General features: G+C 55.6%; 2 protein-coding genes across 5 annotated transcripts; both read right to left on the bottom strand.

Moving 5' to 3' along the window:
* Positions 1 to 1,764: 1,764 nt before the first annotated feature.
* S100A16 (S100 calcium binding protein A16) lies at positions 1,765 to 7,989 on the bottom strand. 3 transcript variants are annotated; one of them, XM_073008370.1, is made up of 4 exons: positions 7,756 to 7,860; positions 7,019 to 7,220; positions 2,857 to 3,035; positions 1,765 to 2,551 (listed from the first exon to the last, which is right to left on the bottom strand). In XM_073008370.1, the coding sequence occupies exons 3-4, from the start codon at positions 3,007 to 3,009 to the stop codon at positions 2,393 to 2,395; spliced, it is 312 nt and encodes a 103-aa protein (XP_072864471.1). In that variant the 5' UTR covers positions 3,010 to 3,035; positions 7,019 to 7,220; positions 7,756 to 7,860; the 3' UTR covers positions 1,765 to 2,392. The 3 variants fall into 3 exon arrangements, with proteins under 3 accessions (XP_072864471.1, XP_007975262.1, XP_007975263.1); XM_007977071.3 differs by lacking the exon at positions 7,019 to 7,220 and having other exon boundaries at positions 7,756 to 7,989; XM_007977072.3 differs by lacking the exons at positions 7,019 to 7,220; positions 7,756 to 7,860 and adding an exon at positions 3,732 to 4,199.
* Positions 7,990 to 9,031: 1,042 nt separating this feature from the next.
* On the bottom strand, positions 9,032 to 12,015 carry S100A14 (S100 calcium binding protein A14). 2 transcript variants are annotated; one of them, XM_007977066.3, is made up of 5 exons: positions 11,648 to 12,015; positions 11,090 to 11,150; positions 10,624 to 10,731; positions 10,030 to 10,176; positions 9,032 to 9,813 (listed from the first exon to the last, which is right to left on the bottom strand). In XM_007977066.3, exons 3-5 carry the CDS (start codon positions 10,651 to 10,653, stop codon positions 9,676 to 9,678), a joined length of 315 nt encoding a protein of 104 aa, XP_007975257.1. In that variant the 5' UTR covers positions 10,654 to 10,731; positions 11,090 to 11,150; positions 11,648 to 12,015; the 3' UTR covers positions 9,032 to 9,675. The 2 variants fall into 2 exon arrangements, with proteins under 2 accessions (XP_007975257.1, XP_007975258.1); XM_007977067.3 differs by having other exon boundaries at positions 11,685 to 12,015.
* Positions 12,016 to 13,003: the final 988 nt, after the last annotated feature.

Raw genomic sequence — 13,003 nt, 5'->3', positions numbered from 1 at the left:
AAATGCCAGCTTCATCCCCGAGTGGCTACAATCCCTCTTGAATAAATTGCAGTCTTCTTTATGGAATTAGTTAACCCCTTTATTAAGCCCTCTCTTGCTTGTGTGTCTTGTATTGATATTTGGACCCTGTATACGCAATACTATAACTCAAATTGTTTTTTCTCATCTAGAAACAATCAAACTCCAAATGGTGCTGTAAACAGAGCCACACATGGACACGCCATTCTTCTGAGGACCCTTAGATTGACCCCAGGAGTAGCCCTAGCTGCTGTTCCCCATTCCATGCCCCTTTTCAACAAGAAGTAGCCAGAAGGAGTCGTCGCCCAAAACCCCCTAACAGCAGTTAGTGTAGCATCTCCACAGTGGGGAATGTTGTAGGAGTTATTAACAAATTATTTTAGGCAGATGGAGAGGAAAAGGGGTCCTTGGGTCCTTGGGAAGTTTTCTTTTTTTTTTTTTTTTTTTTTTTTTTGAGACGGAGTTTCTCTCTTGTTGCCCAGGGTGGAGTGTAATGGCGTGATCGCTCACCTCAACCTCCACCTCCTGGGTTCAAGCAATTCTCCTGCCTCAGCCTCCCAAGTAGCTGGGATTACAGACATGTGCCACCATGCCCAGCTAATTTTGTACTTTTAGTAGAGACGGGGGTTCTCCATGTTTTCATTCTGTTAAAGCATCTCCAGAAAAGTTTCTTGTAAAGCCCCAGCCCTTAGAGCCAGGTTGGCAACCTTTGATATGCAAATGCAAGCCCATAGAAACTGGGTCCACCCAAACATGGTGATTCCCACGGCCTTCTGGCCATTTCCCCACATGTTCCTGGCAATGTGGCCGCCCTCACGTATCCCCAGGTGTGTAGAACATCATGGTACCCTGCACTTGCATATTAAAAGGCTAGGGTGGGGCCGGGTGCAGTGGCTCACGCCTGTAATCCCAACACTTTGGGAGGATGAGGCGGGCGGATCACCTGAGGTCAGGAGTTCGAGACCAGCCTGACCAACATGGAGAAACCCCATCTCTACTAAAAATACAAAAAAAATTAGCCGAGTGTCACGGCAAATGACTCTATTCCCAGCTACTCAGGAGGCTGAAGCAGGAGAATCGCTTGAACCCGGGAGGCGGAGCATGTGGTGGGCCAAGATTGCACGCCACTGCACTCCAGCCTAGGCAACAAGAGTGAAACTCTGTCTCAAAAAAAAAAAAAAAAAAAAAAAAGCTAGAGTGGGAGGGCCAACTTTTTCCGAGGGCTATGTGAATGCCATGCATAGTCAAACCAATCCCGTGAGCCCTATGCAAATCAGACACCTCCTCCTCCAGCCTCTGTGTATATACCTAGATGGTATCTGTGGCAGCTGGGGTTCCTTCTCTCAGCTTTGGGGCCCCCCTCCCTCTGTCTCTGTACAGGGGAGCTTCTTCCTTCTCCCTTCCTTCTCGCCCCTTCTGGCCTATTAAACTCTCCAAATAAAACCAAAAAAAGACTAAGGGTCATGGCCCCTCTCTCATGGAATTGCAGTGAGGACTAAATGGGACTTATTGTGTGCCTGGAAGTTGAATTTGAGTCTGAGTCTGGGCTAAAAGGGCCCAGAGATTGGTGACCTAAGGCTTTTGGCCCTTCATGGAGGAGGATGGAGGGAGCTGCTGGTCCACAGCTGACAGTGCCTGTTGGAATTCAGGAGTTCTGGCTCCTTTCTTGCTCTGCCTTTGAGGTTCTTCTGTGAGGTTCTCTCTTGTCACAGGGCCCAAGGCCTAAGACCACCAAAGCATAAAACGTTTCCAAGGGGTGGGAAGATTTTAATGAGCATCCCAAAGGGACCAGGGGATACAAACTCCAAATCCGGCCTTTATATCACCATTATTTCAAGCAACGAGAGGAGGCTCAGCCTTGCTTAGCTCATTCCCAGATGAAGAGGCAACTGGAGGGAAGTCCCTGAAAGTGCCTCTTTACCCAACAGAGGGGCTAAGGAAGGAAAGTGGAGAGGTCTCTGCTGCTGCTACCGCCGCTGCCACCAAAAGCAGGGAGACCTCAAGCACCAGGCTGACCTCTGGAGGTCAGGACGGACCCAGAATCTGGCAGGAATTGGGCAGGAACATCAGACATTGGAAAGTTAGATGAGACTGAACAGGTGAGAAAATTCTTAGGGTCCCCAGACAGCACTGAGATCTCACAGAGGGGCCCCAAGAGCCCACTGACACCAGGGGCTGAGACACCCCAGGGAGGGAGGTACCCTTAGACTGAGACACTCACAAAAGGACCCCAGTTCAGCAAGGGTCAGAGGAAGGTCTGGAGAGAGAAGAGAGTAAAGGGCCCTGGGTGGGCAGGAGGCTGAGGAGGGAGCCTGGGGAGAGCACCAGGGCGGGGTGTCAGGCCGGTGCCTGGAAGGTGTGGCCAAAGGGGTCTCTAGCTGCTGCTCTGCTGCTCCTGCTCGCGGATGAGTTTGGCAATGGGGCCGGTGATGCCGCCTATCAAGGTCCAGTACTCGTCGAAGCTGATGCGCCCATCGTGATTGGCATCCAGGTTCTGGATGAGCTTATCCGCAGCCTTCCGGTTCCCTGTGTCCTGGGGAGGAAGCAGGGGTCAGCAATGCTGAGGGTGGAAACCCCAGAGAGAGACTCCAGGCAGGACCCTAGGCAGAGACCTAGGATCTGGCCTGGGCAGCTGCTTCCCTTGGGAAATGCAAACACAGCCCCACTGGCTAGGCCTGAGCATCCTGAGAAGACAGAAGCCTGGGGGTGGAGGAGACCCTGGAGTTAGGGGGCACTGGAAGGATAGAGGCCTCAACAGGGAAAGACACCCTGAGAGGCCAGAGGCTTGCAGGGGAGGGAAGGGGAGAGGGAGGCAAGGCCTTGGGTGAGAGGCCTTACCGACAGCATGTGGTTCAGCTCTTTCTGGAGCATCTCGCGGAAGCTGCTCTTGCTGATCTTGTTCTTGACCAGGCTGTACTTAGACACATATTTGTAGAAGTTTTCCACCAGGACAATGACCGCCTTCTCCAGCTCCGTGTAGCAGTCTGACATCTCCCTGCTTCGCCTGCTGGTGGGGCCTGGACACCAGGAGGAGGGGAATTGAGAAGAGACCCCCACAGGCCATACCTCCTCCTCCACGCCCACCCTAGGCCCTGGGTCCCTCCTCCTCCCTTGCTTCTGGTCCCTGGAGAAGAAGGTGGCAGGAAAAGGGGAACAGAGTGGGTGGGGGAGAGTAAGCCCTGGAATGAGAACTATGCGGCTCCTCTAATCCAGGTGCTTCCCAGCTGAACCACCTCAACAGGTTCTCCAGGCCCTGCCCCAGCCCCAGGCACCAGGTTCCAGCCCTAGGGAGCAAGATCCCTAGTGTCAGAGACCTAAGGGGCAAGAGGCTGTCACGGGAAGAGGAGAAGAGGCCACCTGCTCTCCCACCCTGCTCTGCAGCTGGCCTACCTCCCTGGGTCCGAGCATGGCTGGGACAGCTGAGATGAGCCATGGAGGTTAGGGGCAGAGGCTACTGCCTCCCACTCCCAGGAAATAAAGCAGAAAGGAAGGAGTAGGCCTTCCCCAATCCCTTGCCGGGCTCCAGGGCAGTGAGTCCAGGGTCTCAGGCCCCGGCTGCCCCTTTTGAGAAAGGACAAGGTCCAGATCTGTTGGATCAGATTTTGTGCAGCTCTCCCAACACACCGCTCCACACCCTGCTAGCTTCTCCTCCCTTATGCCCATCCCTAAATACACAGCAGGATTCAAGAACACCCCCACCCACACTTCATTACCTAAGGCAGGGCCAAGCCCAGTTACAGCCCAGCTGGAGTCGGACCCTGGACACAGCAGCAGACTGCCAGAGGGCACATGCGTCACCCGCTTACCCCTGGACAAAAGACACTTTCCAAGCGGATACAGCCTTCTGAATAACAGGATATGAGGGGAGCAGGCGGATCTGGATCTACTCTGTGAGTCACGGCCCGTGCCCAGAGCCCCCCCACATCAACCCTGGGCAAATCAGACTCCCTTCCCACTCCCAAGCCCAGGAATGTGCTCCAGCCACCCTCACCCGGCGGGTCCTGGTGAAAGGAGATGGACAAAACAGGGACACAGCCACCATAAGGGCCTGAGCGAGCCACAGTCAGATTTGGAAGGAAAGGCTGCTCGGTCAGGCCCCACCACAGCCTTCTGTCCTGCCACCTGCTTTCCGTTGGCCCCTCGTGGCCATTCCTACTCCCATGCCGGCTGCCCTGCCCTCTCTAGCCAACTGAAGCCTGCCAATCACTCGGGCCCTGCCCAAACCACACCTCCAAAGTAAGCCCGCCTTGACCCCTGCCCTGGGTGCCATCCTCCCTGACTCCCACAGACGTGTCTGTCATCACCACTCAGCTAGCACTGGCTGGGGCCCACTAACTGGTGAGGCCACAGTGTCTTCCTGGGTCCTGTCTTGTTCCTTGAGACAAGCATTGTTTTTCTTACACACGGCCAATGTATTTTCTGAACCAAACGGCGGGACTCAGACTTTAGGACAGTTTTTTTAATCCTGGGTATACACCACTCCCTGCTTTTAATCTCTGCATCTCTCCAGGCCACATTGCCTGGTCCAGTGCCTTGCTCAAGGTAGACGTTCTATACATATTCTACCTCCTTCCAGTCCTGATAACAGGTATCGCAGGTCCCTGACCACCTTTTAAGCTTTTTCTTTCATGAAGCTTCTTCTGAAGGAAGGGTGGGACCAGGAGGGAACAGGCCAGGAAGCAAGAAGGAAGGAGAGTTGAGAGGGAGAGTCAGGCTGCAGCTTCTCTGAAGGGAAATCCTGCCCTTGTCTCCCCTCCTCCACCTGCCCGAACCCTCTAGTCCCAGCTGGGAGGATGGAGCACAGTACCGGGATGGCAGGAAGCCACACTCTTTTCCATATTCTTTTATTTAAGTGTGTAACTGCATGGTTCCATGTCTATTCCGCTATAAGACTTTCATACAAACGCTTTAACATTTACAGATGAAGAGGAAGACCGTTGTTCAACCTGTGGTCTGTCCGCTATGCTGCCCTTGGGTTGGAGGTGGCTCAGGTTCATAACCAGTGTTTCAGGTGATTCTGAAAACCGTGCCCATTTCTGGAAAGACTGTGCCAAGTTCACTCCCAACCAAGCCTTGGGAGTGGGAAGATAATTCAGAGAACCTCTTCACACTTAGCCATCCCAATCCTCATTCCCTAAATGAGGGATCTTGTGGGAAACGGTCAGGGAGAGGAAGAGGGAAGGAAATGGGTGGTACACCTCCCTCTGCCACTCTCCCCACAGGCCAGCCTACCTCTCCCACCACCTGCCTTCTTGGAGTCATTTCTCTGAGCTGTCTCCTCCAGGCCCTCCTCAATATCATGACTCAACCCGTGCTTGGCCTCTGGCAGTAGCCAAGTGGACAAGACACAGATGAGCCCCAGAGATGACTCTGCCACCTGCTCCCAGGAGTACTGGGAGACCCACAGCGGGAACTCCAGCGCCTCAGGGCTTCAGCTCCCAGCCCATCCTCCCAGGAACCCACCCACTCCCCACCTTCGGTAAAATGGACAGTGCTGGAGATAACCATCTGACAAGTGCTTTTCTGGAGCTTTTTCTGAAGGAAGGATAGGGTAGTAGGCAGGCAGGGATCATTACCCTCCTCTGCTTCCCTACCCTGGAGGCCAGGAGACAGGCTCTGCCATCCCACAAACCACCTACTCCTCCCGCCTGCCCCATTCCCCCACCAGCCAGGCCTTGGGTCTCCTGGTTCAGGGGTGGGTCATATGTTCTATCCCATCAGCCCCTTCCTAGAAAGGTCAAGCAGGAGGTCGTTCCTGCCTTGGCCCTGCCACAGGTAGATCCTGGCCTGAGTGGACAGTGCACACTGGAGCCTTCCAGAAATGTGGGAATGGGAGGACCACGAGTCCTCCAATGGGCCCTCTCACCTCAGGCCTCCAGCCCTACCCCAATGTTCTCATTGTCCTCCCCTTGGCTGATTCATCATTGAGCAACCGGCAGTCTCCCACCCCCACCCCGCCCACCTCAGCCCAACTTGCTGACTTCTCCAAAAGCCCAAATTGCCCTGACACCATGCCCATGGATCCCAGCCACTCCAGCCCCACCCACCCACCCCCAGGTTCTGGGCCCCACACCCTCCAGATGCCTCCTAACCACCCCCAACATCCCCAGGCTCCTTCCATCTGGAGCTCCGAACATCCGCCACACCCTCCTAAGTCCACCTTCTCTTCTCACCCCACACACACCTCTAGAGTCTTAAGGTTTTTCCAGGTGTTGGGATGTGTCCCTAGACTCCTGTCCCTCCTGGTCACTGTTCTCTCCAGAGCCTAGCCCACTGCCAAGCCTAAGTATGGATTCTCTGTGTCCCTTCCATCTACCTGGAATTCATTTGCTCACTTAGGCACCATGAGTTTGCTTACTCATTCATTCAGTGGCTCATTTACTCACTCTCACTCATTCACTTGCTCATTCAATAATGCATTCACTCTCTTGCACATTCATTAATTCATTCCCTTTTTCATTTACTCATTTGTCCTCTCTGCCTTCAATATATAGCGAAGGTGCCATCTGAACTGGGCTGACAATGTCACCTCTATCAGTAAGGCTGTTTCAAATGAAATTTCTCCAGCCTCAGCTGTTCCATTCTCTGCTCCTTCCTGTGTTCTTTCTCTAGTTCCACAAGGCCCTCTCCAGGAACAGCTCCTGGAGCACAGTGGGGCCTGCTTGGGTCTCAAGGTAGCCACTCTGCCTCACCCCTCACCATCCTCACAGGACTCTCTGCGTCTAACTCACACACACACACACACACACACACACACGGAGCAAGGACCTCTGCCATTCCTGATCCCCTCTGCTTGGGTAACCCATCGCCCTTTCACTCACTTCAGCTCTTGGAGCAAGAAGCCAGCCTCTGATATTTTTCCAGACAAGTGAAGTTGGAGGAGTTCGGTGTGGATCTTGCCGCCGCCTCCCCCAACACACACACAACTGTCACAGCCTCACCAACATTTACTAGAATGTGGGGAAAGGCAGAGCTGGCTCCCCAGAACCCTTGCCCTCACCTCCATCCCGACTGGGCTGGGCAGGGGAAGGCTCCCATAGTGCAGGTGGCTCTGCCAAGAAAAGCAACTCAAGCCGGGACCTGCCTGGGTCCTGAGGTGGGGAAGCTGCTGAGTTCAGACCCTCTTCCAGGGAGCTCACAGGCTCCCCACAGCCTCACTCGGGTTCCTCCCAGATCTCATCATCCCCCTCAAGGAACAGCTCCTGGAACACAGTGGGGCCTGCTTGGGTCATGAGGTAGAGGAGACACCACCTCAGCCCCTGCCTCCTCTTCCTGGAATCTCAGGCTCCCTGGGACTTGCCTGGTTCCTTCTGGACCCCATCGCCTCTCCCAGGACACGGCTCCCAGAGCCCAGCAAGGCCTGTGTCCGAGCTTTGACCACCCCCAACCCAGACCAACACGCATTTGTCCTCTCCTATTGGGAAGGATCGAGTAGCTGCGGGCAAAGCTTCCAAACGCTCTGCCCCAGGAGAGGAGCTCCGTCAGCTGCTGCGGCAGGGAGGGGTCTCACCACCCCATGCATCCCCTCTGAAGGCCTCACCCAGTCCCCAACCCCCCAGGACTCCGCATTCCCAAACTGGCCTGTGGGGGAAAGTTAATAATTACCAAAATCTTCCTGCCCATTCTCTAGCAGGCCCCTCTCCCCAGGCCCCCTTCACTGCCCCTTCTCCTGGCCTCCCAATACTGTGGGGCCCTCCGGCAACCACAGACCTCCCAGGCCGGGCCTGGGGTTCTCACCTGCTGCCTCGGTCTGCCTCCGCTCCAGCAGGGCTCTGGGGCTTGGGCTCTGGCACTGCCAAGCAGCTCCCTGCACTCAGCCCAGCCGGGACTCCTCCCCACTGCACTCCCAGAATCTGTCCCACTCCCTCCCAGCCCTGCCCGCTGAGCTGGCTCAGTGGGGAGATAGTGGCTGAGCTGCCTCTTGACTTGGCCCTGGGGTTGGGCCCTTGTTAAAGGGATACACACCTTTTTTCACACTCCTCTACCCCCATCCCAGAGGGAGTGGTGAAAGCTGGCACTCCCCCAACCCCACCCTCCCAGCCCCGCAGGGGCTGAGCAGAACCTGACAGGGCAGAGAAAGGAAGGGAAGGACTGTCACCTGCCTTTCTCACCTGGGTCACTGGGATCCCAGTTTCGGGGGCTCCCAACAGACAAGTTCAGTTAACATTCCAGGCCAGCCTAATTGGCCACAGAAACCTCCTTGCCATTGGGGTTTCAGAAGTAACTCCCGACTTCTGTGCTCAAATCAGAAGGCAGATGCCAGGGACCTGTCTGGCTCCCTGGTCTTCTGTCTCCAGTCCAGCCCATCAGCTCTTCTGAGACCCAGCCCTAAGAGGAGGACTCCTCTGGAAACTCCCCACACCCCACTGTTGCCCTAAGATACCCAAGGAAACTGGCCAACTCGACCTCCCTACACTAGGGCAGTAGCTGAAACCAAAGAGGAGCCCACTCACCCACTCCAGGAGTAATGACATTGGCTCATTGGGCACTCACCGTGTGCCAGGCTCTCTGACATGTGCTTTACATGACATGTGGCATTGTCCTCCTGGCAATCCTGTGGAAGTAATATTCATAATCCCCATTTTGTAGATGAGGAAACTGATACTAAGAGCATGCCCAAATTTCCAGTGATAAGTGGCAGATCTGAGATCCAAACTCAGGCCAGTCAGCCTGTTTCTAACCCTCCACCCCCACCCACCGCATTTCCCTTGTTATGTCAGCCAGGGCTCAGAACACCTGGACTAATATCCTTTTCCCCAAGTGTGCACACATACTCTCCTCTCCTATAAGAGGGTCCGCCCGTTGGCAAAGAGGAACCTGTCCCTCAGAGAGGACCATGTTGCCCTTTTGGGCCTGGTACCACCCTCAACCCAAACCCATAGGGAAAAGTGAGTTCCCATTCACTTCCACTGCCAAGCATTCCAGCCCCACATGCCCCACCCTACCAATGACTTTGCCATTGACCCCCAAGCTCCTCTCACCCATGGACCCTGGGGAAGAGGGTGTCCAGTCAAGACAACATGCTTCACTTTTTTCATTTTTTTAATTAATCAAATGATACAAAACAACCATCATTCTGTCAATGCCCAAGCACCCAGCTGGTCCTTTCCCCGCATGTCACACCCTCCTCAGCCTCTCCCCCAACCCTACTCTCCCTCCTCTCCGGCCCTAGCCCAGGGACAGAGTCTAGGAGGAACCTGGGGCACAGCTGGAGGCAGGAAGAGAGCCCTGGACAGACAGCTATGGTTTGGGTTGGGGAAGAGGTTGGGAAGCAGGTTCTTAAAGACCCATTTTTATACCAGATATCCAGCCATATTCCCAGCTCCGTTCTTCAAATCGTTTCCCATAGCCCAGCTCCTCTCTGTTCTCCCCCTACTACCAATTCTTTGGCTCTTACACAATTTTTATCCCTCGAATATTCATCCCTAGCCCAACCAGTTCCCTGAGCCTCCCTCTGGCGGGGACTCCTGCACTCATGAGCTCCACAGAGCATCCAAGGCAGAAGTGCACAGAGACCCTTGGGAAGGCCGTTAGAAGGCTGAACTTTGTAGAGATGAGGAGAGCTGCAGGCTAGGGAACAGGGTGGTGGTAGAGGAGAGTTTTATTTCCAGGCCCACAGTCTCTCCCCAACACCCCCAAGAATTCCAGGGGGAGTTCTCAGCGCCCCCGGACAGGCCTCTCCAGCTTCACACTCTTAGCCGCTTCTCCAATCAGCTCCCAGAAACTCCCGAACTCCAGTTTAGAGTCATTGCAGCTGCCCAGGTTGGCAATTTTCTCTTCCAGGCCACAGTTGCTCTAAGGGGAGTGAAGACACCATGGCTCAGGGAGGCAGCAGCTTCCGATCTTCCCACCCCACCCTGCCCAGGGGCAGACAGTAGGAGCAGAGCTTGCCTGGCTCTGGGAAGGGAGAAGAGCTGGGGGTTGCAAGTGCCAGTGTGGGTGGGGTCCTGGAACACTTGCTTGGGAAGTCAGGGTACTGACTGGTTGGGGTGGGGTGTGCTCCCTCCATACCGGCATGAGGTGGGGCAGCTGCTGGGTGACCAGGTCCCGTAGCTCAGAGGGGGTCAGCGTCTCCTTCCCACCCTCCACGGAGTACTGGTGGAAGTTCTTGATGAGGGTCTCAATGGCCCTCTCCACGTCACTGAATTCCTGAGCATCCTGAGGGCAGGGGACATCACCCACATCAGTGAAGCTCCACGCATCCCAACACCCTGCTTCTCCAGGAGTCTGGCAAAGCCCTCGGGGCAGAAGACTGCTGGAAGGCACACAGCTCCCACCCACTCCAGGGCCCAGAATCTAACCCCTCTCCCCTACCCCAGCTCGGCCTTCAGGCCACAGCGGCCACAGGTTGGGGAAGGCTTCCCTCCCCACACTCCCCAGCTGCAGGCAGTGCAGGTCCCAGCATGCACCCAGGCATCCTTTTCCCAGGAGGACTCCATCTGCATCACCCTGTGTGGGCCTCAGAGGAGGGTTCACATCTCACTCACAGGGTCTGGGGTGCAGGGCAAGGCCAATGTGAAGGGCAAAAGTCAGTGGGGGGACATAGACTCTCAGGGTGAAGGAGAGGAGTGTTGGAGCAGAAAGGCCAGGAGTGAATGAGCCCACCTCTGCGTTGGCTGACCGACACTGTCCCATGGTACCCGCTGCGTCTGGTCCTTTGGTGAGAGTTCTGTTGTCCTATAGCTGGCCCCAGAGGAGCTGATGGCTCATGATCTGCCCAGAGGAGGGGGCAGGCCTGAGGTGAGGGGAGAGTCTAGCATTTCTTTCTCAACTGCCCACTTTGGCTCCACCTCAGATATTCTGTGCCTCACCAGGGGGTCAAAACCAACACCACACAGGCCCAGGCCCTGCCTAGGCTTCAGGAGCCGAGGTCATATCCCCCAGGCCAACGCATCTAGGGGGAATCCTTTGGGCCTCACCTTAGCCTCATTCTTTCCACCTCCTCCAACCACCCACCTCTGCTTGAAACACACACACCAACCTCCAGGATCTGATCCCCCAGGCCTTACCCTAAGTGTGCCCTCTGGTCAGCAGGCTGTATATTTGGGTGAAAAGCCCTGGGTTTCCTTACCTGCTGGCAGCCGCAGAGACAAGACAGGAGGAGCCAGCTCACCTGAGCTCAGCTCTTATACCTGGGGGAAGGGAGTGGAGGCAGGGGCTGGACCTAAGCCACCCCTGCTATTGCAGCAGCCTGGGCTGTGAGCCAGCTTTATGAGCCCCACCCTGCACTAGCCAGAGTTCCAGAGCCTACCCTGACCCTGCCACGAGGAGAGAGCCACAGAGCGCTGGGGCTGGGAAAACCCTGGCCTCAGATCAGCGTGCAGAGCCAGAGAAAGAGAGGCAACAAGGCTGAGGAGACAGGGAGGACTTGGAGATCTCATGGGGTCACCCTAGGAAGTGGAAGGGCCTGGGGAACTGTAGGGCAGGGAGGCAGAGGGGGTCTGAATCTGTGACCGGGAAAGGAGAAGCAGGAGCCTCTGTACCCTCCATGTGTGTGTGTGTGTGTGTCTGTCTCTCTCTCTCTCTGTCTCTCTCTCTCTCTCTCTCTCTCTCTCACACACACACACACACACACACACACACACACACACACATGCTTCTCCCAGCCAGGCCCAGTTTGGATACTGACACTTAAGCCTGCTTGGATCCCGGAGCCCAGCCTTTACCAGTCCTGGAGGCAGAGAGATGAATGTAGAGAGCTTGGATCAGGAGGAAGAAGCCAGAGAAGGGCAGCCTGGTGGAGGGAGGCAGATTGAGTGAGTGTTCACCTGACCTCCCTTCAGCTCCCCTCAGCGGCCCAGAGTGCACAAATACAAGGCCACTTGCACTGTTTGGCAGCTAACACCCACTCCAAACTGGTCGGGCCACGTGTTTCTCTCTCCCTCCCTCAGAGCCCCATGCTTTCCCTAACCCAGCTGCAGAGCAACACCCCCTGATCCAGAACCCAGAATGACATCCCAGAAAGCCCAACCCCAGTGGCCCTCCTCACCTGCCCAGGCCCAGACACCCACAACCTGAAGTCACAGGGAGGGGGTAGGAAGAAGGGCAGAGCAGTAGGCATGAGTCAGGGCAAGGATGGGGTGCGGCCCAGAGCCAAAGTTCCCAGGATCTTTTCCTAAACACTGAGATCAGAGCACACCCCACTACGTTCCTCCCCATGTCACCTTCTCAACCCAGGGCCTTCTGTGTCGCAATGGAGAGGACCTTCCAACAGTGTCTCATTCTGAGAGTTCCTCTGAAGGGCTTCAACCTGCAGGTCCCTCTGAGGGTCTCTCAGCCTGTGGGTCCCTCTGAGAGTGACTTAGCCTTGGTTCCTCAGGAAGAGGCTCAGGCTGGGGGTTCCCCACAGGGCTTCTCACAGTGAGGGAGCCCTTCAGTACAGGAACCCCTCTAGAATGTCTCCACCAATGGCCCCTTGGATTCCCAGTCTGGGGGTCCCTCTGAGGTCTATCTGGGATCCTCCCATGGTGTGTAACGGGGAGCTTCCTCAGCCTAAAGGTTCCTCTGGACTCGTAGCTGCCCCACATGGATGCCTGCCAGTGAGGCAGAGACAGCCCTGGGAGGCTGGCCACCGAGCTGCCCGCCCCTGCACCCTCTGGTGGTGGTCGTGTACACCATATGGCCCTCAAGCCAGGAAGGCAAGGCAAGTTCTGCCTCCCGTGGCACCACCACACCCTCACCCCACAGTCCTTGAGCAGAACATCGGGCCCCTCCTTCTGGCTTCCCCACTGCTCCAGAGGGTAAGAGGAGGAGGGCCTAGTGTTCCTGAGCAGCCAGCCAGAGAGGATCCTGGTTAATCAGAGCTCTGAAATCCACCTATTCTTGTCTTAATGACTCTACCTAAGATCCGTGTCCTGATCTTTAATACAGGAGTTAAAAATAGCGCCTTCCTCAAAGGACTGTGAAAATTAACTAAGACAATACAGGCAAAATGTTTAGCACTGCACCTGGTACTTAGTAAGCCCTCCATACATGTTCACCATCA

This window comes from Chlorocebus sabaeus, chromosome 20 (assembly GCF_047675955.1).
Source record: "Chlorocebus sabaeus isolate Y175 chromosome 20, mChlSab1.0.hap1, whole genome shotgun sequence".
Classification (NCBI taxonomy): domain Eukaryota; kingdom Metazoa; phylum Chordata; class Mammalia; order Primates; family Cercopithecidae; genus Chlorocebus; species Chlorocebus sabaeus.
The sequence above is the reverse complement of the archived record's forward strand: the minus strand, read 5'-3'. Positions and strand labels throughout refer to the sequence as shown.

What these genes read in the sequence shown, in the direction of transcription:
- S100A16 (XM_007977071.3), bottom strand. Translation starts at nt 3,009, where the DNA reads ATGTCAGACTGCTACACGGAGCTGGAGAAGGCGGTCATTGTCCTGGTG. An exon ending in AGCTGAACCACATGCTGTCG is followed by an intron (nt 2,552 to 2,856) that starts GTAAGGCCTCTC and finishes CTTCCTCCCCAG; the next exon opens with GACACAGGGAACCGGAAGGC.
- S100A14 (XM_007977066.3), bottom strand. Translation starts at nt 10,653, where the DNA reads ATGGGACAGTGTCGGTCAGCCAACGCAGAG. An exon ending in GTCGGTCAGCCAACGCAGAG is followed by an intron (nt 10,177 to 10,623) that starts GTGGGCTCATTC and finishes CCCTGCCCTCAG; the next exon opens with GATGCTCAGGAATTCAGTGA. An exon ending in AGCTGCCCCACCTCATGCCG is followed by an intron (nt 9,814 to 10,029) that starts GTATGGAGGGAG and finishes CACTCCCCTTAG; the next exon opens with AGCAACTGTGGCCTGGAAGA.